General features: G+C 59.4%; 3 protein-coding genes across 3 annotated transcripts in view; 2 read left to right on the top strand and 1 right to left on the bottom strand.

Moving 5' to 3' along the window:
• Window positions 1–2,195, top strand: part of CARD14 (caspase recruitment domain family, member 14) — a 25,468-nt gene extending 23,273 nt beyond the window's left edge. Inside the window, exons 19-20 of the mRNA XM_006886330.1 lie at window positions 1,395–1,510; window positions 1,988–2,195. Coding sequence (XP_006886392.1) covers window positions 1,395–1,510; window positions 1,988–2,195 — 324 coding nt within the window. The remainder of the gene's footprint in view (window positions 1–1,394; window positions 1,511–1,987) is intronic.
• A 2,121-nt stretch (window positions 2,196–4,316) lies between these two features.
• On the bottom strand, window positions 4,317–10,448 carry SGSH (N-sulfoglucosamine sulfohydrolase). Its single transcript, XM_006886329.1, has 8 exons — window positions 10,352–10,448; window positions 8,843–9,003; window positions 8,038–8,143; window positions 7,673–7,823; window positions 7,281–7,437; window positions 6,762–6,843; window positions 5,575–5,778; window positions 4,317–4,904 (listed from the first exon to the last, which is right to left on the bottom strand). Exons 1-8 carry the CDS (start codon window positions 10,446–10,448, stop codon window positions 4,345–4,347), a joined length of 1,518 nt encoding a protein of 505 aa, XP_006886391.1. The 3' UTR covers window positions 4,317–4,344.
• Window positions 10,447–23,414, top strand: part of SLC26A11 (solute carrier family 26 (anion exchanger), member 11) — a 15,786-nt gene continuing 2,818 nt past the window's right edge. Inside the window, exons 1-13 of the mRNA XM_006886328.1 lie at window positions 10,447–10,626; window positions 11,387–11,689; window positions 12,107–12,299; window positions 12,592–12,677; window positions 14,684–14,763; window positions 15,995–16,137; window positions 17,363–17,538; window positions 18,056–18,128; window positions 19,767–19,817; window positions 20,505–20,565; window positions 21,394–21,449; window positions 21,734–21,874; window positions 23,245–23,372. Coding sequence (XP_006886390.1) covers window positions 10,447–10,626; window positions 11,387–11,689; window positions 12,107–12,299; window positions 12,592–12,677; window positions 14,684–14,763; window positions 15,995–16,137; window positions 17,363–17,538; window positions 18,056–18,128; window positions 19,767–19,817; window positions 20,505–20,565; window positions 21,394–21,449; window positions 21,734–21,874; window positions 23,245–23,372 — 1,671 coding nt within the window. The remainder of the gene's footprint in view (window positions 10,627–11,386; window positions 11,690–12,106; window positions 12,300–12,591; window positions 12,678–14,683; window positions 14,764–15,994; window positions 16,138–17,362; window positions 17,539–18,055; window positions 18,129–19,766; window positions 19,818–20,504; window positions 20,566–21,393; window positions 21,450–21,733; window positions 21,875–23,244; window positions 23,373–23,414) is intronic.

Below are 23,414 nucleotides of genomic sequence, written 5' to 3'. Positions count from 1 at the left end.
CACCCCCATACCTGCACCCCCATACCTGCACCCCCATACCTGCACACCCATACCTGCACACCTATGCCCACGGCCCCCATACCTCTATGCCCACACCACCATATGCCCACATCCCTATGACCACCCCTGCTTTGCCCACACCCGCTGTGCCCCACCCCCACACTCCATGCACTCAGCAGAATAGAGCACGTCCTGCTCCTGATGTCTGAGGCCTCGGTCCCGTCTACTCCAGGCCATGGTCAGTGTGTGCTGGCTGACACAGGGGGCACACAGCTAAAGCCCAGGCCTCTGTGGGAAGAAGATGAGGTCCGCTCCTGTAAGGCCTTCGGGACCACGTGGGGTGATCCTGCCCAGTCCTGAGGGCCACAGGGAGCGGACTCCACTGACCGCAGAGGGTTAGCCACAGCCTGCTGGTGGTAAGGAGCTGTGCTGCAATCCCAAAGGCACATGGTTCGAATCCACCACCTGCTCTGCAGAAGGATGGACAGTCTGGTCCCGTGCGATTTACTGCCTCTGAAAATGCACCAGAGGGTCGGCTGTGAGGGGGCTCCGACTAGAGAGCACACAACCACCACCACCATGCAAACGCTGCCCTCACCTGCTGACTGCAAAGAGGGCCCGGAGCCCACCCAGCACCTGCAGACCGTGTCCCCTCGCGGGCACTCGAGTCAGGACCCCAGGGCAGCAGGCTGGCCTTCAGTGTTTCTAATCACAGGCCCACTGATGACTTAGTGCTAAGGAATCGCGCTACCAATGCAAAGGTACATGGTTCGAATCCACCCACTGCTCCGTGGGAGACGGATGGATAGTTAACTCCTGTGTGATTAACTGCTTTTGAAAACCCCCCACCGGATCAGCTATGGGTCAGCTCCGACTCGACGGAGCGTAACACACAGCCACACAGCAATCACGCGCCCATGCCTGTCTTCCAAGGCCGAAGCTCACATGCAGAAGCTCGCTCTCTGTGCAAGGCAGTGATGGGCCAAGGGAGAGGGACCCCGCCCTGTGCCCTCAGGGGGCTGTGCAGCTCCATGGGCCTCCATTCAGCCCCTCACTCCCACAGATGACTGATGCTGTGTGCAGAGTGGCTCACCCACACCGCAAACCCCCACTGCTGTGAAGCCAGTTCCGACTTACAGAGAGACCCTCGGGGACAGACCCTCCATCAGGGTCCTTGCAGGAGGAGACTGCTCGTCTTTCTACAGTACAGCTGCTGGTGGATTCGAACCACTTAACCTATTCAGTTTGGCAATGGAACACACTATGTACTACACTACAAATGCCCCTTCACAAAGAGACTGAGTCCCCAAGCCCTCCTCCCACTTGCCCTGGGTGTGGGGCTCCTTTCACACCCTGGGGCTGTGGCTCAGGTCCCCTTCTCTTTGTACCCCCAGAACATCCATGGCCTCCTGGACGTGGGACTGGCCGCTGTCCGCACCCTGCACAGCCAGGACATCTTCCCCATCATCCTCCACGTCCCCACCAACGAGAAGACCGCCAAGAGGCTCAAGTAGGTGTCCCCTGCCCCACCCAGTGGACGTGGGGCAGGCCCTAAAGGGCCCTCATGGGTCTTGGGGTGTAATAATGTTTCCAGGAATTCCACCAGGACCCTGGAGCTCCCACAGGGCAGTTACCCATTCACTCCCAGGGAGCAGCCCAGCTGGGGGACACACCCAGTGCACCCTAGCTTTTGTGGTTGCACTTCCCCCAATGCATGTGACTAAGAGGTCAGCTGAGGGCCAGAGTGGTCACTTCTGGGAAACCCAAGACATCCTGCCTCCCTTGGTCCTAAAGTGGCCCCGTCCTCCCATCAGCAGATTGTCACATGGGGCCCAGCTGACACACTGGCTCAGCGGAGCTCTGATCTTGAGGCCTCTGTCCATGGAGACAGAGGCGTGTGGCCCCGCCACGACAGTGTGTGCCCTCTGGCCCAGTGTGGTGGCCACCTGCCCGGCCCCGTCCTCTGAGCCCGCCTGCTCCCACACAGGAAGGCCCTACAGAAGCTCGGTGTCTCCGAGGAACAGCTGCTGGAGGCGGCCCGCCGTGAGGAGGCGGACCTGGACACGGTGCCCAGTCTCTACAGCAGCCTGGCCCCTGACGGCTGGAGTGACCTGGATGCCCTGCTTGGGTGTGTCCATGCGGCCATCACGGATGCACAGAAGAAGATTGTGTGGACGGAGCAGAAGCCCCGGTGACACTGTGAGTCTAGTCCACATGCAGGCCCCACCGTGGGCTCAGGGTCCAGCAGAGGGCAGGCTCCACCATGGGGTGCCGACCCCACAGCCCCTCTCTGTTGGAGCTGACCTTGGACTCTCACGGTGCTGTGCCCACAGGGCAGCCCCTCCATCTGCCCTAGTTCCGTGGGAGCCACGTGCACCCTTCAGGGACTGCCCAGACTGGAGAGCTGGGGGCCACACTGGCTATGATGTCTGCCCAGGACCGGTGACCCAGACATGTCCAGGGACATCTGCCTTCCTACCACCATGGGCCAGTGAAGGCCGCCCCTCATCTCCCGTCTCAGCACCAGACAGTCGTGTGCGCACAGGCTTCCAGTGGGACCGGGACAGACGGACCCATCTGGCAGCGCGGCTGACTTCCTCAGTGTGTGATGTCTGGGAAATGCTTCCATGACTTTAGTGTACAGGGACTTCTTAGCAGCTGTGTGGCTCTGTGGTTACAGCATCAGCCGCTAACCAGAGGTGGCTAGTTCAAACCCACCAGCCTCCATGGGAGTGAGCCGAGGCCATGCACTCCTGCAGAGACGCCCGCCTTACAGACCTGACGGGGCAGGTCGATGTGGGCTTCAGAATCAACCTGATGGTTCTGGGCTCTGCCTGCCTGCTGCAGGTCTATAACCTTGTTCCCTCAGAGATGGAAATAATGCGTGTAGTGGGTCTGTGTCTGAGTGTCAGCTCCTGGGGCCCCATTGGGGCCTGGAGACCCCTGGCTCAGAGACACCCTTAAATGCTAATCAGGTCCTCCTGCGCCCAAGACCATCTTCCCTCCTAGCTGCCCCTTGGCCCTCCTGAGGGGCATCCTTCTACCTGTATGACTCATGAGACCCTCACCCCCTGGCCTGTCCCTATCCCCTGGGACTCTCAGGGACTGAATGCTATTTTGACGGACCCCCCCCCCACACACACACACACGAAAAGAAGCTGCTCTAGAGTTGAGGCTGATATGGCCAAGTTCAGAAAATGCAACTATGTTTTTGCTAAAATAAAGCACTTTTATAAAACAGTGGCTTGCTGCCTTCCCCTCCCCCAGCATTGCTGATGGGAAGTGGAGGGTGGTGGGAGTCTACCCACTCTAGTGAGAGGCCTCATTTTTAGGGTTCCCCCGGATAAAGCATTGGCTGCCATGGTGGGTAGGTACAGAACGTTCCAGAAGAAATTGTGATCACAGACGCTGGCGCTTGTCCAAGCAGGGCTCAGTTGGAGACACTTTGTGTATCAATGGGGGTCTCTGAACTGGGGAACATTGGAGAGAAGACCGAGCTCTGTCCGTAACATCAGTCTCCACTTCGGGGAGGGGTCTCCGAAGGCGCAGTGGGTAGAACTGTGCTACCAGCCTCGAGGTGGTGCCTCTTGGTGGTTCGAATCCACCAGCTGCTCCAAGGGAGAAAGACGGGCTGTCTCTTCCCGGGATTTACCGCCTGGGATCCCGCTGAGGCATCAGCTCAGGGTCAGTTCTGACCAGATGACAGTGCGTGAGTCACATGGACCCTGTGGGGAACGAGTGGGCTACAAGAGGCTGGGGGCAAGAACTCGATCTAAGACCACAAGGAGCCAGAAAGGACAGTGAGCACCTCTCCAAGGTGTCAGGGACCCCAAGACCAAGCGCACCCAGGGCAGTCAGGTGGCTTCAGGCCCACAGTGACCCAGGGCAGGGGAATGAAGGCTGCCCCACGCGGCCCCCAAGGCTGGAACCACCAGCCATGCCCTCAGCAGGCAAGTGCTTAACCATGAGGCCACCAGGCTCAAGAGGAGAAGCTGGTGAGACACAGAGAGAGGGTTGCTACGTGAGCACAGTCGGGGCCAGGGCTGCGCCCCCCATCTGGCTACACTGCCAGCTGAAGGCTCAAAATACTTCGTCCCCAAGGGAACCCAGAAAACAAGACCCTGTGCCCTGAGCATCGGGCAGGACCCGGCCTCACACAGGCCACCCCTGGCCTCCTATGCTGGGACACACAGAGACTGAGGGACAGCAGTGTCCCTTCCTGAGGGGACATGGACGTGGCCAGACGCACGCTATACCTGGCTCTCCAAGTGTCACAGTGTCTTCCTTGCCCAGCGCCCGTCCCCGTGGGACCCCACGGGGTTGAGCTCAGCCCACTGAGGACGCTCAGAGCTCATTGTGGAGTGGCTGGCATTGCGGTGACAGTTTCTCCTCCAGAACCCCGTCGGGGGCGCACACCCAGGGGTCGTGGGTCTCCCACTGCCACTTGGCCAGCTGAGTCTTGAGTGTGTCCAGCAGCTGGGCATACCGAGGGTCGGTGGCCAGGTTGTGGGTCTCGTGGGGGTCCCGGCGGTGGTCATACAGCTCCCAGCGCGCGCGGTAGTAGTAACCGTGCAGGTCTTTGTACCAGCGGGTGGGCCGGCCGGCGCGCGTGCGGTTCAGCAGGTCCTGGAAGGTGGGCGACACGTAGAAGTCCTGGTCGACGGGGAAGGGCATCTTGAAGCCAAGGTTGTGCACCAGGCGGAAGCCCTGGTGCTGCACGGAGCGCATCGGGTAGGACATGGTGACCTCGTGCAGGCTCTGGCTGCCAAACGCGGTGGCCCAGGGGGGCTCAGAGTCCAGGGCCGGCAGGAGGGAGCGGCCGGTGAGCCGCACGGTCTTCGAGCCAAAGATGGCGTAGCTGGGGTAGGGGATGGAGAACCAGTCCAAGATGGTGGGGGTCAGATCTGAAAGAAAGCAGGGGTCTCAGCGTGAGCACCCCCACCCGGGCCTCATCCTTCAGAAGGGCTGATCTGAGGCCCTCGGAAAGAGGCCAGGGGCTGCGTCCCAACAGGGAGGGCCTGCTGTGACCCACACCTCATCACATTGTTTTTCGGGGGACACATGTACGGACTGAATGTTGTCCCCAAGTCCTAGCTGCTGGTCCCCAAGGAGTGTGACCTCACGTGGAATAAGGTCTCTGAGGACGTTACCCGTTAGCTGTTAATGCTCCTGCTCAGAGGAACTGACTGCGCTGCAGTCCACTGGGCTCCAGGGGACCCAGACAGAGCAGAGTGCCCCACAGGGCTTCGAAGGCTTTACACAACATTGCTGGTTCAGAGCCAGCAGCTGCTCTGTGAGAAGAAAACAGGCCGTCAGCTCCCACAAACGTTTACAGCTTCTGAATCCTGCGGACAAGTCTCTGCTCTGTCCTCGGGGTCACCAGGCATCTGTACTAGCCCGATGGCTGTGGGTCTGGGAGAGTAGAGAAGCCGTGGCCTGGAGGACAGGTCCCAGGCCGCATGTACAAGCTTCCCCTGTGAGATGGTGACATGCCCGTCCTCACTGAGGTGCAGGGTGAGAGCCTGACCAGTGGCATGAGGGGCCCCTTAGACCGGCCCCCAGAGATGCACGCACCGAGCAGGCTCACAACGGCCTCGCTGACCTGGCCCCAGCGGCGTGTGTGTTCCGGGGACGACAGCAGCAGGGGCTCTGCCACGCCTGGCCAGTACAGGTTGGTCCTGCCGCTGGGGAAGGGGACCCCGTTGTCGGACGTGAAGATGACCAGGGTCTCGTTCAGAACACCGGCTGCCCGCAGCTCCTCAAGCACAAGGCCGATCCCTGAGGAGGGGACAGTGTGGACTCCGTATGGACACGGCCAAGGTGTCAGAACACGTCGTGTGTCTCGGGACCCTCGACCCTCAAGTGCTCTGCTGTCCTCCCTGTCCCACCATCCTCCCGGCCCTGTTGTCCCTCCACCCCGTGACCCCTCTGACGGCTCCCACACGGCCTCCTGTATCGCTGCCCTCTCCACATCCTCCTGGTCATGATGCCCAGCCCTCCCTTCACCCCTCCTCCCTACCTCTTCTCCACCCGATCAGCTGATGTCCTCTTGGTCACCTGCCCACCATCCTCTTGGTCACCTGCCCACCGTCCCCTCAGTCACCCGCCCACAATCCTGCTGTCCTCTCGGTCACCCGCCCACCGTCCTCTCGGTCACCCGCCCACTGTCCTCTCGGTCACCCGCCCACTGTCCTCTCAGTCACGCGCCCACTGTCCTCTTGGTCACCCACCCACCGTCCCCTCAGTCACCCGCCCACCGTCCTCTCGGTCACCTGCCCACTGTCCCCTCAGTCATGCGCCCACCATCCTCTTGGTCACCTGCCCACCGTCCCCTCAGTCATGCGCCCACCGTCCTCTTGGTCACCCGCCCACCGTCCTGGCCGCTTCCCCACCCTGTCATGCTCCCCATCCTACGGCCTCTGCTTCATCCCTTCCTTCCTTCCTCTCCATGGTCTTCAGCACGCTCTCCGGGGTCCTCCACACCCATCACCCTGCCTGCCCTGCCATCCTCCCAATTTCCTCCCCCAACGTGAAGCCGCACCCTGCCCCAGGCAGCCTCACACCAGCCGCACCAACTCTCGCCAGGGCCTCTTGTCACCCTGCCCTGTGCTTCCGCCTGACACCCACAGCTGTACTGCCCCTGGGCTGGAAGAGAGGGCTCTGCCCACACCAGTCCCTCCACCGGTCCTCAGGAACCAACAGCCCCTACTCAGGTATGACCAAGGTATAACCCCTGCAGTGGGGTGCGTGGTGGCGCCCACCTTGGTCCATGCGGCCGATGGTGGTGTACTGTGCGGCCAGGTCGGCCCGGGCAGCTGGGGTGTCTGGGACAAAGTACGGTACCTGGGCAGAGCAGGTGTGGGGAGGACAAGGTGTGAGCAGTCTTAAAGGGGGTCCATCCCTGAGGCTGTGGGGACTGTGGGGGAGATGAAGGGCCAGCCTTCTTCCTGTGGCCTGGAACTGCTCCCTCCCCCACCTCCCTGACATTGAGGCAGGCTTCACATGGCCCCCCACTGGCCCCTCCACCAGTCCCCACTCCTCCATCAGCCCCCCAACTGGCCCCAAACCAGCCTCCCCCCACCGGCCCTGCACCGTTCCCATACCAGCATCCCACCCCTCCATGGGCCCCCCACCTTTCCACTGGCCCCTCCACCAGGTCCCCATCCCTTCACCAGTCCCCTCATGCCTCCACTGCCCGCCCCCGCAAGGCTGGGGGCTGTGACCTGGGGGGGGAGTGTCAAGGATCGCCATCATAGTACAGGCAGAGGGGGACTTGTCACCTGTACATCCTGGGGGTCATACGTCTGCGGAGTCCAGTCTGGGATGCGGCCCATGCCTCTCTCCCCATTGCCGAACTTCTCACAGAAGGGCCCATACTGGGGCTGGGAGTGGCCACAGCGGTGGGGGTCGTGGAAGGCCACATACAGGAAGAAGGGCCTGGGGGGGGCGGCCACCTGCAGGTGAGCACTCTGATGGGGGCCACACTTTGTTTCCCTGACTCCACCCCACACTAAGCCAGACCATGCGCTCCCACCGCCCCCTTTTTGCTGACCAGCCAGGGTCTAGTATCTGGAACCTTCTATGCTATCAGTCTGAGCCCTCTGAGAGTCCCACATGAAGCTGGGCTGACACGTCCAGGGCTGGTGAGTGGGCGAGGACAGGGTCAGCGCACCTGTCATCCTGAGACTGCAGGAACTTCCGAGCCAGCAGCTTGATCCGCGTGATGTTGCGTCCCACCTGGAGCACTGAGTCGTTCTCCTCCGTGTAGGCGAAGTCAAACGGGTACACCCCCTCGGGGCCCACGTGCTTCTTCCCAATGATGCCTGTGGTAGGGAGCACAGTGTCCGGGGCACCTGGGTACCCAGGTTCTAGGCCTGTCCAGCCACCCCAGGGCATCTGGAAACTGGGTCCTCACAACCCACAGCCCAGGTGGTGCTCAAGGCAGGTGACCTCAGGACAAGGCTCTCCCTGCACCTGGCTGGCTGGCTGGCCCGGGTGGGGTGGGAGGCCAGCCCTGGGTGCCCTCAGGCTCCTCACCTGTGCGGACACCGGCCTGGCTGAGCAGAAGCGGCAGACTCCGCACCTTGTCGAAGGAGCTGAAGTGGTGGACGTCCTGGTGCAGGCCATACATCCCGTTTTGGTGCTGCGGTAGGGAGTGCGGTGAGACGGTCCGCCTGGTCTGCCCACGTCCCCCAATTCAGCAGCTGGGCTCCCCCCACTCCATCTCTCCTGATTGGATGCCAGGGGACCAAACCCCACTGAGGTGTCCCTGCCCATGACAGAATGTCACTTTCTTCTCCCTGCACTTCCCAGCTTTTTCTTTCTGATCACACATGCTGGGTCTGCAGTGAGTCCCCCACCCCCACACAGTGACCTTAGAGGACAGGGCAGGATAGCCCTGAGGGCTCCTAGGCTGTCATCTTTGTGGGAGTCTGCTAGGGTCAAGCCACTGACCTTTGAGTTAATCCACTGCACCACCAGCAATCCAGTGGAAACACACCACCAGAGAGTGGAGTCCTATCCAGAGCTCCTCCTTTTTTTATGTTGTGAAAGAGAGGGCTGGCTACAAACCTAACCATACAAGGGCTAACGTGCTACAAAGTATAAACATATTAAACTGTAACATCCCACAAAGGACGTGCTGGCCAGCAATCATTCCCCAGATGCAGAAATGCTCAGGGGAGGAGGGGGGTGCAAAGCAGAAAGGCACCGTCCTGCTGGCTTCTACCTGAGGCCTCCACTGACCCCTGTGGACCACGGGCTGCTGGCTGCCGGGCATGGCCAGACTGTGGAGGCACCCACCTCAGGCCCGGCCCTGTCCTTCGCCCCCACCCACCCCCACCTGTGGCAGGCCGGTGAGGAGGCTGGCCCGGCTGGGAGAGCAGCTGCTGACGGAGGTGAAGGCATTGCGGAAGATGAGGCTGCGGTGGGCCAAGGCATCCAGGTGTGGGGTGGTGATGGCGCTGTTGTTGTAAGCCCCGCTCTCAAAGCCTCCATCGTCCGCTGAGGAGGTGAGCAGATAATGGGGGGGGGGGTGCCGGGGAATAGTGAGTGGCAGTGAGGGAGGCCTGGGACTCTGGTTACAGCTTGGGTCAGTGATACCTGTAAGGGTCTGGCACCTGGGCAGAAATGATACCTGGGGGCATGTGTCACCTTGACAGGTAAGGTACCTGGGTCAGCATGACGTCCACAGGCATTACACTCAGTTGAGTGTGACATTTAAGTAGGCATGGCAGCCAGGTGGACATGACGCCTGGCAGGTGTGACACCTGGGGGGTCTAACACCTGAGCAGTAAAGAACCTGGGTTAGAATCATACCCAGTGAGTATTACACCTGGGTATGACACTCGGTAAGCATGGTGCCTGAAGGGTATGACAGCTGGGTTAGAAGGACACCCAGCAAACACAGCACCTGGGGCGCACGGCAGCCAGGCAGGTGTGATTCCACCACAGCTGGTGCCCGTGTGAGCAGATGGTGACTGTGTGAGTGGACAAAGCACACTGCTGGGTACAGTCTGAGTCAGGTTCCAGGCAGGAGAGCGCAATGAGACCCGTCTGAGCATCTATTTGCCTGGCAAGCATGTGTCCTGCCGGTTCCCCACTCCACCTGGTGGCCAGGACTAGGCTGGGAATACTGTCCTCCCAATCCTGGGGGGGGGGGATGTCTCAGCACTTGGCTGTGGACATGACCAGTGCCCACATCCCCGCTTTGGGAGGGTCTGGACCCAACCAGGCCCAGCAGGACCTGTTCAGTGCAGGCTGGGAGCGGAGAAACCCCAGCGGGGGTGAGTGGGGTGGGGGTAGGGGGGTGTGTTTGTGTCCCGATTAAGCGGAACCTCCACGCAGAGACCACAGCATGAGGTTTGCTAATCACCAAGTGTGCGCCTGGCTCGGCGCCAGACCTCAGAACAGGAAAGAATCGGGTGTCTGGAGCAGATGGTCGGCCACTAAACCGGAAGTCCCATGAGCAGGGGTGCTGAGGAACCTGGGGTTCTGGGGGCTTTGGGGAGTGGGTGGACTGGGGGCTATGGGGTGGTCAGGAGGATAGAGCATTGAAAGAGTGTTCAGGGATGTGACTAGAGACAGCAGACTGGGGGGGCCACCATCAGTGGAACTGGAGAGGAGTACCCCAGTCACGTCTGGAAACTTGGAGATCAGACGCCTGGTGGCTCTGCCTCTGGCCGTGTGGGCCCCACAGTGACCCTGGTCGCCCTGGATGAGGGTAGGAGGTCCAGGTCAGGGCGGGCCGTGGGGGCTGCAGGACTGAGATGTGCACCGGCCGTCCACGGGACGGGGGGACCACGTTAGCGTAAAGGACAGAGCGGTGGAGGCCAGCGCAGGGGACACTCACCGAGAATGAGCAGCACATTCCGAGCGCGCGCCCCGGGCACCAGGGACAGCCCCAGGACGAGCAGGAGGACGCAAAAGGCGGACCCCAGGCCTCGCATGGTGGCCGCGGCCGGAGACTCCACGGCTGCCCCGGGCCAGGCCCCGCCCCGTCACGTGGACGCCTGCCCCGCCCCCTCCGGGTCCCGCCTCGTCCCCTCCCCCTCGGATCCTGCGGGCCAGGCAGAGGCTCCGCGGGGAGACCCCGAGCTGGGGTGGCGGGTGAGTGCGCGGCAGGCGGTGAGGAGCACTCGGGCCGGGGGTGGGCGGGCTGCGAGGGGCCCAGGGGGTTGTCAGGCACCCAGGAATCCAGGGGACGACGAGGGACCGACGGGTCTTGGGGACGGCCAGCGACAGAGGATCCCAAAGGATAGTCAGGGACCAAGGGGTCTGGGGCGAGCCGGGGAAGCGGGATGCAGGGGGCGCGGGATGCAGGGTCCGGGGGGCGTCTCTCGCGCCTCTCCTCCGATGTCCGCACCGGGACTCTCTCGGGGGATGGCAGTGTGGGGGGTCTGGAAACCCCTGTGTACTGTGGTGGGGTGAGTGCCTGGACCCCACGGAGGCCGCGAGTGAATCTTGCAGAACTTCCTCGAACGAACGTCAGGTGGTCAGGTGGGAATGCAGCAGGTGGGGCGGTGCGCACCCCCAGGTGTGGCCCGCAGGGCGCTGCGTGCAAGGGGGACACTTGAACTCAAGAAGCCTCTCTGTCCCCAACCTCCCGCCACGGAGGCTGGGGTGGCGGGGTGAGAGAAAGGGTGACGAGGGGGGTGGTCCTCAAAGACTAGGGAGCCTCGAACCTGGCGGGAGAGATGTTTCTTCACCACACTGACATATTTATAAACAAAGCACCTGGGGAAAGGGCAAAAGCCCAAAAAGCAATTCTCCTCGGTAGAGAAATGTTGAGTCGAATTAGTCTTTCCAGTAACATCCTTTAGAGGATTTTGGGGTGGCTGTTTGGGCAGGCTGGGCGTTCTGAGACCACCTGCCACCCCCCTCGCAGCAGCAGGACCCTGGGATTGAGTTCAACCGGGTGGGACCCCAGGACCCTCCTGATGCCCAGCACCTAGCCCCTGACCCCATGCTCATCTCGCCCACAGTGCTCCTCAGTGGGGACTCTGGCATGGCAGGGCCAGCGTCCTGCTGCTCCGTGGCCACCCTGCGAAGATGGCTGCCCATCCTGTCGTGGCTCCCCCACTACTCCGGTCAGTGGTTGAAGATGGATCTCATTGCCGGGCTGTCAGTCGGGCTCATGGTCATTCCTCAGGCACTGGCTTATGCCGAGGTGGCTGGACTCCCACCTCAGGTGAGCACCCCCACAGCCCGGTCACGTCGCAGCTCACTTCTCCAGGTGGGGTGCACTGCAGGCGTCTCACCCCAGGGCTCACAGCCTGGGAGGGAATCACCTGTGGGCAGCCTGGCAGCCCTCTCGGCTGTATCCCTCACCCAGGCCAGGAGCTGTCCTACTGTCCCACTGGGGTGGGCAGAACCCAGCGCCCTCAGGACACAATGGACTGTCAGGCCCAGACACAGCACCAGTGCTGGCCACTGGCCACAGCCCCCAGACCCAGATGGGTAGGAGGAGAGGAGAGACCCGTGGTCACTTTCGGTCCCACACAGATAACAGGATACATGGCGGAGCACTGGGCCTGGCATAGCCACCACAGGACCCTCAGGACCTCTCCTGTGCCTGGCCTCCCGGCTGCTCTCTCTCCTCCCACAGTACGGCCTTTACTCAGCCTTCATGGGGTGCTTTGTGTACTTGGTCCTGGGCACCTCCCGCGATGTGACCCTGGGCCCCACTGCCATCATGTCCCTCCTGGTCTCCTTCTACACCTTCCACAAGCCTGCCTATGCCGTGCTGCTGGCCTTCCTGTCCGGCTGTGTCCAGCTAGCCATGGGCTTTCTGCAGCTTGGTAAGTCACCACTGAGGTGTGAGGGGGTTCTGGGGGGCACCGAGGCCCTTGGATCCTGGGGTGCCCTCGGCCTTAGCACTCCTTTGTGCACTTTGTGTCTCTAGCCTTGGTCCCCACCACTCTCTGGGGACAGTCTCAGCAGGATGTCTCATTGGCCAGTTCTTAGCCACAGCCTCTGTCCCCCAATCCTGCCCACGCCACCTTACCCAGCCACAGCTTCCCTGGGTCCTGTGGGCCAGGAGGAGCTGAGGACCAGCTCTCTGTCTGTACGTTCCCTCCCCTGGCTGACCAGGCTTCCTTCTGGACTTCATTTCCTGCCCGGTCATCAGAGGCTTCACCTCTGCCGCCTCTGTCACCATTGCCTTTGGACAGATCAAGGTAGGCATGCTGCCCGTGGCCACTGTGGCCTGGAATGGGGGTACCTGCTGGTTTGCAAGACTAAGGCCATGGCCTGGGGCTTAGAGGCCAGAAGAGGTCTGTTTGAGTTATACCCATCCTCCGAGGAGCTCACTAACAACCAAAATCAATGAACTATTTCAGAAACAGCTTCTAACACGGACCCTTCTCAGAGACACTGAGCAATGGAGGAGGGTTTTAGGGTGGGTAATTTGGGCAGCCAGCAATTAATTACTTTACAGTTCTCCTGGCAGTGTGCCTGGTGTGGATGCCTGTAGCCTGTACCACCCACGCTGCCAGGGCCTCCAAGGGCAGCCGACTTCACACGCTGCTTCAGTAGCTGGTCCCATTTCACTACTGTTTCTGGTTTCTGTGTAGTTAACTTTCAAAAGCTGTGGGTTCCATGTTGCTCTTTCACCTGTAAGAGTACTAAAATCAGGCTGGCTGACCGCTGCTCCGTTGCTGGGTTGGTATGGAGCACAGCATGCCCTGTTCAGGGTCTCTAAATGGTGCAGAGAAGGAGCCTGTCAACGCCTTGTGGCCGTTGTAGGTAGACTGGGGCCACACCCTGCCCAGGACCTGCTGTCTCCAGGGGCCTCTTCCTGGCGTGGCTCCCAGGCTTAGGCCTCCAGGCCTCTCTGGAAGTCTCTGCTGGAGGGCAGGAGAGTGCAGCTCTCCCTCCCTGCTGGGTCCCCCACCCCCACCCCCTACTCTGTCTTCTAGGCTGTCAGGGATTTGGAGGCCCCATCACGAGGGCTTGGCAACCGCAGCTCCGTGGAGGGTCTGGCTTCCATTCGCAAATGTTGTTATGTGCCCTCAGTCGCTTGCGCTTGTGATCCTCTGTACAATAGCCCTGAACCCTGCTCTATCCTGTGCCAACCTTTTTGTCTCTGACACACCTACCCGCATTACCCCGTCACTAAGTCAGTCCATTCTGAAGGTCTTGCGCTATCCCTCAACCCTTCCAAGCATAATGTCCCTCTCCTAGGACTGGTCCCTCCTTGCAGCATGCTCAGAGTAGGTCTGTGTTTAATGCCAAGAATGTGCTTTTGCACACGCGACCCAGTGGGTGGGATTCGCTCTTGCAAGCCAGACTCTCCATGTAGACGCGGGGCTGGGTCAGCAATGCACCCACACGGCGGCGGGGGGGGGGGACCCCTGAGGCCTGGGGATGGTGATCAGGGGTGTGTCCAGGCCCCACTGGGCTTTGTGGGCAGTGGATCTGGCTTCTTGGAGCTTGACTCCCTCCTCCCCACCCCATTCTGGGCCTCGATTTCCCCTTTGATTCTCTGGGGTCACAGCGCCGAGGGGGGGCCCCAGGTACCCCTTTGCAGGGATTGCCTGAAGCCCAGCCACCACTCAGCGTGATTTTTCCTTCCGGTAGGGGGCGGGATCCATCGTGTTGTCAAGTGATGGGCGAGCCAATGGTAGCTAGGATCCTGCGGTAGGGGCGGGCTGACTGCGAATGATAGACGCGACTTCGAGCCAGTGGTAGACGGGACCCTCTGGTCGGGGGCGGGGAACTACGAGTGACAGACATGGTCTCGAACCAATGATAGTGGGACCTGTGCAGTGTGGGCGGGCTGTGTTACCCTGGGCTTCCCTGCTCTACCGAGTCATGTTTCTGAAAATCAAAATGACCAACCACTATATGGAGAAGTCAAATATGTTATAGACTAAGCTCTTACACTTGTAACTATCTGGTTCTGGTCTTGTATTACTTTGTCATGGATCAGCCTGTACCCTATGCAAATACTTCTTTATTTTCTTGACTAAGGGTCATTAAAATCTTCAAACTTTTTCTTTTGTTGAAATTCTAAAAAAAAAAAAATCAAAACGACTTAGCAAAACGTGTCATTGACCTCAGAGGCATCTGGGACAAGGAGGTGGGGTCCCCAGGAGGAGTCCACCCGGGTACAGCTTCCTGGGTGGTGAAGCGAGGCTCTGGGTTTTCAGTTGAGGGGCCTCTGTTCACTTTGTCTGACCAGAACCTCCTGGGACTGCGCAACATCCCCCGGCAGTTCTTCCTGCAGGTGTATTACACCTTCGCCAAGATCGGGGAGACCAGGTACACCCCCCGAGACCACACCCCACACACACTCCCCCATGTGCTGCACCCACACCAGAGCTGCTTCCTTTCAGACCTCTCCACCCCGCTCCCACCCCCAAGCTAGCACTGGCCAGGCGGCTCCAGCCCACATTGACCTTCTAGGACCAAGCACACCTGCCCCGTGGGGCTGCAGAGACTCATCTAGAGACTCTGGTGGCTGGTGAGTACGGAATTGCACTGCCGAGTGGTTCGAATCTACTAGGTGCTGCGTGGGAGAAAGACAGGGTTCTTTCCGTGCAATTTATGTCTCTGAAAACCCTCTAGAGGGTCAGCTGGGGGTGGTTCTAACCTCACAGCACATAACATCCTCACACAATCAGGTTGGCTGGCAGGCTCCAACCTTAGCAACTGAATGCTTGGCTGCTGCACCACTTGGATGCTTTCTGTAAAGACAACCGCCTTGGAGACCCAGTGGGGTGGCCTTGCTCTGGCCTGCAGATCACCGGGTGTCAGGGTGAACTTGAAACCAGGGAGGGAAGCCCTGCTGTGTCGGGGACTCACAGTCTGTCCATTTCCACTGAAAAGTATATTTTCCATTTAGGGGAAATATTAAAAAAAAAAAAGAAAGCAGATAAAAATGTATGTGTCGTTTGCTGCATACGGTTATTTGGAACCTGCTCAGTGGCCCCTCCGGTGGGTCTTTTACTATTTTTTGTTGCTGTTGTTCTAGTAGGTGTTCAGAGGCAGTAATTGCAGACTGCCCATCTTTCTCTCGTGAGGCAGCTGGTGGATTCAAACTACATACTTTTGGGTTGGCAGTGTAATACCTCACCCCTGAGCCACCAGAGTTCCTCCTCCCACCCACAAAACGTATATGGATGATAGAGACAGACACACGTACCTTGTGTTGCAGAGGGAGGAGATGGGAATAAGCTGCAGGAGCTGAGGGTGGCAGGGAGAGTGACAGGAGAGGTAGAGGCAGCCACCAGTCCTCAAGGATCGTCACCAACCAAAGGGGCCTCAGTGGCACAGTCCATGAGCTGAAGCCATGAGTCAGCACCACTGCTCCGCGGTGATGGGGCCTCAGCTGCCAGGCCTGCACTGACTGTTTCCGAGTTACCTCTTGTGTTTCTAACAGGAAGTGAAATAGAAGGGCAGGGGCAGAGGCAGTGGCCGGGGCAGAGTCGGGGTGGGGTGGGCCAGCAGACAGCGTCTCTGGCGGGGCGGTGCTCACACAATCCATCTGCAGGGTCGGGGATGCTGTGCTGGGGCTGGTCTGCATGGTGCTGCTCCAGGTGCTGACGCTGATGAAGAACCACATGCCTCCTGTCTATCCCGAGCTGCCCCTAGGAGTGCGGCTCAGCCATGGGCTCATCTGGACCGCCACGACAGGTGAGGCCGGTGAGGCAGGTGAGGCAGGTGAGGGGCCTTCGGGCTGTGGGCTGGTCCTATGGTGTCCTGCTTACCTGGACTGAGCCTTGCCACTGGGGAGTCCTGTGTCCCCCCAAGAGAGGCTGGTGGAATTGAGCTGAGGACCCTCTCAGGTGCTGAGATGGATAACTCACTTGGAGAACACTGGTGGCTCAGTGGTAGAGTTCTTGCCTTTTGCATGGGAGACCCAAGTTCAGTTCCCAGCCAGTGCACCTCGTGAGCTGCCCCCACACCTGTCGGTGGGAGCGTGCTCAGCTGGGGTGCTGAGCAGGTTTCCATGGAGCCTCCAGGCTTAGATTTTATTCTAAACACCAGCCCATGGACCAACGGTCAAGGTGGGGGTGGTGCAGGCCCCTCTCTGTGCTCAGGGTCACGGTTAGTGGGGGCCACTTCCCCTGCTCACGGCCCTCATGCGCTCTCAGGTGCAGCTGAGCTTGCAGGCCCTGGGCCGCATGGGTCCAGCCAGGTCCAGCCAGGGGACGTGGGCCAGTGTACTGGTTGTCGCACTCTGGAAGGTGTTACTACAGCTTCACAGTGGGCGGGACCCAGGGATGGTGCTGGGCACCCTGCAGTGAGCGGGACAACAAACCCCCGAGGCTGGCCCCACCCCAAATGTCACCAATGCCAAGACTTTGACTCCTGGGCTCCAGGAGCTCCCTGAGGGAATCCAGTTTCCAGCTGCTTTTGTTTGTGTTGTGCACCTGCAGGGTGTTTAGGTGTGAGATAAAGAGGTAACAGGTAATGACAAGATCCACAGTGAGGCTGTAGCCAGGCTGCAGGGCAGGCATAAGTGTGGCCAAGGGTTCACAGAAGGGACCTCTCGGGCTCTGGGGACTCTGCTGAGGTGGACACGGTGCCCCCCCAGTTTTGTGGTCAGGGAACACACTGAGAACACTTTAATTTCTGTTCTAATAACCTTGGCTGCTAATTCTGCTGTCCGTGTCCTTTCTCCTCCGTGGTGATGTGTTTTCCTCTTTGTTGTGGGACGTGTTTTCCAGTGTGTGTGGGTCTGGTGAGATTTCTTGAATGCTGGACGTTTAGTACCTGTGTTCTTAGTGTGGCTGTCCTGGACCACCCTGGGCACAGTGTGCGTGGCCACGTGTAGTAGTAGACAAGTGTCTGGCTTTGAACTTGGCTGCGTGTGCTGGAGTGGGCTGTCGCTGACACGGTCCTTTCTCTGTTCTAGCAAAAAATGCCCTGGTGGTCTCCTTTGCTGCCCTGGTCGCCTACTCCTTTGAAGTGAATGGGTACCATCCCTTTGTTCTGACTGGGGAGATAGTGGAGGGACTGCCCCGCGTCCAGCTCCCGCCGTTCTCAGTCACCACTGCCAACAGGACAGTCTCCTTCACTGAGATGGTCCAGGTAGGCCGAGGCGGGGGGCATCTGCCCAGTGAGGAGTGGTTTGGGTCCTGGTAGATGCTGAGCCCTCAGGAAAGGGTGTATCAGGTACCAGGACAGCTAACCAACGTTGAAAGCGTGATCAGACCCTCCTGGGGCCATCACATTTGTGTTCTGGTTGTCCACAGTTGGCTCCAAGTCACGTGACTGTGACCCATAGGGCTTCTGAGGTTGGTGTTTGGAAAGGAGGTTGCCAGGCCTTTCCTCCATGCACCTCTGGGTGGGCTCTCACCTCCAGCCTTCTAGTTTGCTGAGCGTGTGAACCGAGCACGTGACCCGCAGGCACCAGCAGAAAGTGAGTTTGTCATGGGGTTTAGTAATCCCACTTCTAGTAGGAGGTGGTCCCGTGGCGTGTAAGCTCAGGTTCCTGAAGTTGAAGGTCGTCAATTAGGAGCTGGTTCCGCCTTGGAGAGGGGTCACTGCTCAGCCACCACCACGTGAGCCTCTGGATCATAGAATAAAAGCATCCCTTTCCCCCCAGGACCTAGGGGCCGGGCTGGCCGTGGTTCCCCTGATGGGCCTGCTGGAGAGCATCGCGGTGGCCAAGGCCTTCGGTAAGAAGTCCGCCCCACCGCCACCCAGGGGGCTTGTCCTGAGGGCTCTCTGCTTCGCTTGTTATATATTTTCCTCTTTGCATTTCCTGCTTGAATTTTAGAAACTGGCATTTTCATCCCAGCAGTCCACGCCTATTCTTTCTTTAAAATCAGCAGTAAAGCTCACTCTGTTAAGAAAAAGCCCCACCCCACTGTGGAACATTGTTGTTGTTTGTTGTTGTTATGTGCCGTCGAGTCACTTGCGACTCATAGCGACCCCGTGTACAACAGCCCTAAACTCCGTTCTGTCCTGTGCCAATCGCACTGTCTCTGACACTCCCATTCCAATTATCCCAGTGACTGAATCAATTCACCTCCTAGAGGGCCTTTCCCTCCTGCGCTGTCCCTCCACCCTCCCGAGCATGATGTCCTTTTCTAAGGACCGGTCTCTCCTCACAACATATCCAAAGTATGTTAGATGGAGCCTCAGAATCCTTGCCTCCAAGGAGCCGCCCGGTTTAACCCTTTCCAGGACAAATCTGTTTGTTTTCCTAGCAGTCCATGGTACCCTCAATACTCTTCTCCAGCACCTCAACTCAAAGGCATCAATTCTCCTTCTATCCTCCTTGGTCATTGTCCAACTCTCTGATGCATAACAAGTGATTGCGAAGACCGTGATCGTGGAACATTAGTGCTTGTAAATGGTCACCAGCTGGTGGCCTGGAGAGTCAGAGGCGGGTGGCTGAGCCTCTACCAGGCCGCATGCAGCAGGCAGGGAGCGGGAACCCTCTGAGCCACGAGACCCTGCTCTCCCCCACAGATGCCGTTAGACAAGAATGATCCCCCCGCAGTGGGGTAGTGAACGGAGTGAAGCGAGCCGGGATGCCCGAGTCTTCGGCAGCAGCTGGTTTTGATTGTAGTTGGTTTAAAAGGACACTTGGATTTGATTGGTAGTAACAGCTGTCTTTACTAAAAAGCTCTCAAAATTCCTGAAGTCACAGCAGTGCACTGTCCAGCTGCTTCCCCCGGCCACAGCAGCATGTCCCTAAACCTGAGAGACCACAACCCCAGCCACCTGCTGGCATTTCTGCAGCTCTGTTCTTCCTCATGATGCATACACACGTATGTGTGGACAGGGCATGCATGTCCGGAGCACCTGCCCATCACACACACACACGGACAGGGCATGTGTGAACAGAGCGCCTGCCAGTGACACACACACATACATACATACACACACGTGTGGACAGAGCATGCGTGTACAGATCACCTGCCCATCACACACACACACACACACACACACACGTGGACAGGGCATGTGTGTGCAGAGCACCTGCCCATCTCTCTCTCTCTCACACACACACACACGTGTGGACAGGGCATACGTGTGCAGAGCATCTGCCCTTGATACACACACACACACAGACAGGGCATGTGTGTACAAAGCACCTGCCTGTGTTGTGTGCGTGCACACACACACACACACACACACACACACACGTACGTACATGTGGACAGGGCATGCGTGTCCAGAGCACCCGTACACTTACACGCGAGGTCTGCGGTCTGTCGGCAGTGTCTTGTGCAGGGTCTTTTTCCACGAGTGGTTTCTTTGTGTCCCTGTGTAGCCAGTGACCATGCACCACTCTCTTCTCTCAGCGTCTCAGAATAACTACCACATCGACGCCAACCAGGAGCTGATGGCCATTGGTGAGTCTTGGGCTGCAGGTTCTCAGCCCTGTGGGCATGTCTGCATCTCAGTCATGTGGTATGTGGGTGCTATAGGCCAGAAGGGACATGGGTGTGCCCAAAGGTGATCCTCCTGGAACCTGAACCCCTCCTCAAGTCCCCAGGGGGCCGACATGGTGTCAGCTCTGTTGGCCACTGGTTAAGCACTGTGTGTGTGCCAGTGTCTGGGATGACCAGCCTATTCTGCCTCAGGGAGGGATCTTGGGGGCCTCATGGGTCCAAAACGTAGGAGTTCATCCAGATAGCATCTGCGACTGTGGACTGTGCCAGGTGGATCTGGGCGGCCGGGGGCCCAGCTGCCTGCATTTACAGCTCTCCCCACTTCCATGGGAAGAGCTGGAAGGTAGACATGCAGAGACAGATACGGGGGTTGGTAAAGAGATGGCGGCAGAGGCAGAGAGAGAAACCTGGAGAGAGTGGCAGAGAGAGCTAGAGAAAGAGACTTACAGAAACAGACGGTGAGAGATAATCAGAGAGGTACAGAGACCGAGAGACAGGCTCAGAGAGACAGGGTCAGAGAGCTAGTGACAGAACAGAGAGGCCAGGGCAGGGAGGGTGGGAAGGAGAGGGACAGTGGGCAGCCACCCTCCCCCGGGCTACCCCCTCAGACATTTCCACTCCTCACTTATCCCCTGCACCCACCCCTAGGCCTCACCAACTTGCTGGGCTCCTTTGTGGCCTCTTACCCTGTCACTGGCAGTTTTGGACGGTGAGTGGCCCTGCCCTTGTCCTCTGTGTCCAGGGTGTGGGGACAGCCCAGGTGAGACATCTCTGTCCAGCTCAGGCCCAGGCACGCCGCGAGGCCCTGTGCCCATACCTCAGCATCGTCCTTGTTCTCCAGCCATCAGACGGTGTCCTAGTGCCCCTCACCATATGTGGTCAGTGTGGCCACAGTGAGGGCTGGGGCAGGTGCAGCGGTGACCAGGTCACAGTGGCCTGGTTCTCGCCTGGGCAGGCCCTTGGGGAGGTGGGGGCAGGGGGCGTGGCAGCTCAGCCCCCGGGGCTTTGGGGTGCAGATCCATCTCCTGGGGAGTGGGGAGCCTGCTTAGCTGACGCCCCTGGGGCTCTGTCACTGTTGGTTCACCAGCAACGAGCAGCAACACCCTGATGGGGGTAAGCACGATGAGACACACCGCTCCAGGGAGGATCAGAGAGTCAATCCAGCTCAATTTTACTGGGGGCTGCAGCGCACTTATATACAAGCAAGTCAACAGGCAGCCAGGATAGGGTGGGCTTATAGACGTGGGACATGCGGCTTGGAGAGGAGAACCTCAGCTTCATGCAGACCACTCCCAGCTCAACAGCTGAGGCAGCCCTCTTCCCAGGTGGCGAGCTTTCTCAAGCTTGCACAGCCAAACACAGGGGAGCTTTCTCTACCCCGTATTAAAAGCCACTGGGAGGCTTGCACTTACCAGAGCTAGGTGATCTGTCCTGGCCAGAGGCCCTCCCTTCCTCCCTAACATTCCCCAACAGGGCTCACAACCAAGAGTGGCCACCTCAGGACTGCTGGCTGGAGACAGACCCTCTTGTCTTCCAGGACGGCCGTGAACTCCCAGTCAGGCGTGTGCACGCCAGCAGGCGGGCTGGTGACGGGTGAGTCCCATTGCTGCCCTTGGTCCTCAGAGGTTGTGGAGGAAAGGGCTTGAGTGTGGCCTGCCTCACCTGTGTCTCAGCTGGTCCACCTGGATCCCAGAGGTGTGGGGACAGAGCCCCGTTCCTGCCTGCAGGTCACCTGCCTCACCTCGTGGGCACCCGTTGGTCCCGTGGGGGCCGCCCTGACCCCTCCCCCTGCAGGTGACCTGCCCCACCTGGTGGGTATCTGTTGGTCTGGTGGGATCCACAGGCCTGGGAGCTGCCCTGACCCCCCCCCCCCGCAGGTGTGCTGGTACTTCTGGCCCTCAACTTCCTGACCGCCCTCTTCTACTACATCCCCAAGCCGGCCCTGGCCGCCGTGATCATCATGGCCGTGGTCCCGCTCTTCGACACCAAGATCTTGGGAACGCTCTGGCGAATCAAGAGTGCGTAGCCTGGGACACCCTACATGTCCTGTCCCTGTCCTGGGGTGCTAGGTGCTGGGAGTGTCTCCTGGAATGGACGCAGCTACGGATCACACGGGGTTGGGGGGGAGGGTTTAGAACAAGTGACTGCCTCCCAGTACTGGGGCCAGAGTCTGAATTTGGAGTGTCAGCTGGAGTCCACATTTGGCGTGCTCCCTTCAGAGTTGGCAGGGAGGATGTTCTGCCTCCCAGCCATCAGGGGTTCCCAGCTGGGCTGTGTGTAGCTGGCCTCCACCAGCATGAGGCCTTCTCCCTGGGACCTTGTGTCTACACCCCTCCTGCCTGTGCCTGCCCTGTCCAGGGCCCACTTTTCACACTCTTCTCCTTTGCATCCCAACCATGTGACTTCTGCAGAGTCCTTGTTTCTGGGGGAGGGCTCCAGCAGGTCTTTTTAGGGGACAGAGTTCAGCCCACATGACTCTGTGAACATGAGGATGGGGTCATAGTTGATCCCCAAGTCCTGTCACTCCTGAGCAAGGCGTGAACAGGTTAGCGCAGGATGGGCTGAAGGCTGGCGGAGGAGGGTGAGGGGTGCTGCTTTCAGTGGGTGGAGACTGGGGGCAGAGCAGTCTCATCCACCCTTGTTTCTGTGTGGGACCCTCATCCAGCCCCATGTGACCAAAGGAGTCTCTCCATACGTGTTCCCCACTCCGCCCCTCCTCTGCTCTGGGGACCACAAGCCTTTGGCTCTTTGAGAAGGGGGTGGGGGCGCAGCTGGGTCCAGCACAGCTGCGGGGGGGAGTTGGGGGTCCTGCACCAGCGGTTCCTTCTGTACCGGTTTTTTTTTTGGTGAGTTTTTTGTTTTGTTTTGTTTTGTTTTGTTTTTATGTGTGTGTATACCGTCAAATCAGATTTGACTGGTACAGGAGGAGATTTTTCCTCCTTCTTCAGCAAAGCATCTGGTGGATTTGAACCACCTATTTCTAGGATTGCAGTGCAGCTTCTTGCCACTAGGCCACCAGAGCTCGCCCTGTACTGGTTTTTGTCAGCTCTGATTTCTCCCTCAGTGCAGCTCCTGGGAGGAGAACACTTGTTCCCCAGGGTCTCTGCTTGCTGAGGGGGCCGCTTCACTTGCTGGGGGCATGCTCTACCCTCAAGGAAAACTGAGGCCCAGCAGGGCCCAGCATCTGTCTGGGTTAGCATGTGTCCAAGCTGACTGAAGTCCACCTGTCCCTCAGACCCTCTAGAATGCCGCTCCCGTGGTCAGGGAGGTGACATGTGTCCTGGGAGGGGTCTCATTCTCCCTGCTTCTTGGCCCCGGCCATGCCCCCCCCCCCATATGCAGTCAGAGAGGGTACAGGCCTCACGGCTCCTCACCTCTCACGGACCAGGGCTGGACCTGCTGCCCCTCTGTGTGACCTTCCTGCTCTGCTTCTGGGAGATGCAGTACGGCATCCTGGCAGGTGTGCTGGTGTCTGGGCTCATCCTCCTGCACGCCACGGCCAGGCCCAGTACCCAGGTATGCCATCACCCAGGCCGCTGGGGCGGGGACACGGGAGAC

This window comes from Elephantulus edwardii, unplaced genomic scaffold, assembly GCF_000299155.1.
Source record: "Elephantulus edwardii isolate Elephantulus edwardi_28Jun2011 unplaced genomic scaffold, EleEdw1.0 scaffold00048, whole genome shotgun sequence".
Classification (NCBI taxonomy): domain Eukaryota; kingdom Metazoa; phylum Chordata; class Mammalia; order Macroscelidea; family Macroscelididae; genus Elephantulus; species Elephantulus edwardii.
The sequence above is the reverse complement of the archived record's forward strand: the minus strand, read 5'-3'. Positions and strand labels throughout refer to the sequence as shown.

Excerpts from the sequence above, each read along its gene's own strand:
- SGSH (XM_006886329.1), bottom strand. The coding sequence starts at position 10,448 with ATGCGAGGCCTGGGGTCCGCCTTTTGCGTCCTCCTGCTCGTCCTGGGG. Across the intron at positions 8,144-8,842 it reads TCCTCACCGGCCTGCCACAG|CACCAAAACGGGATGTATGG; the intron begins GTGGGGGTGGGT and ends TCCCTACCGCAG. Across the intron at positions 6,844-7,280 it reads ATGACCCCCAGGATGTACAG|GTACCGTACTTTGTCCCAGA; the intron begins GTGACAAGTCCC and ends TGCTCTGCCCAG.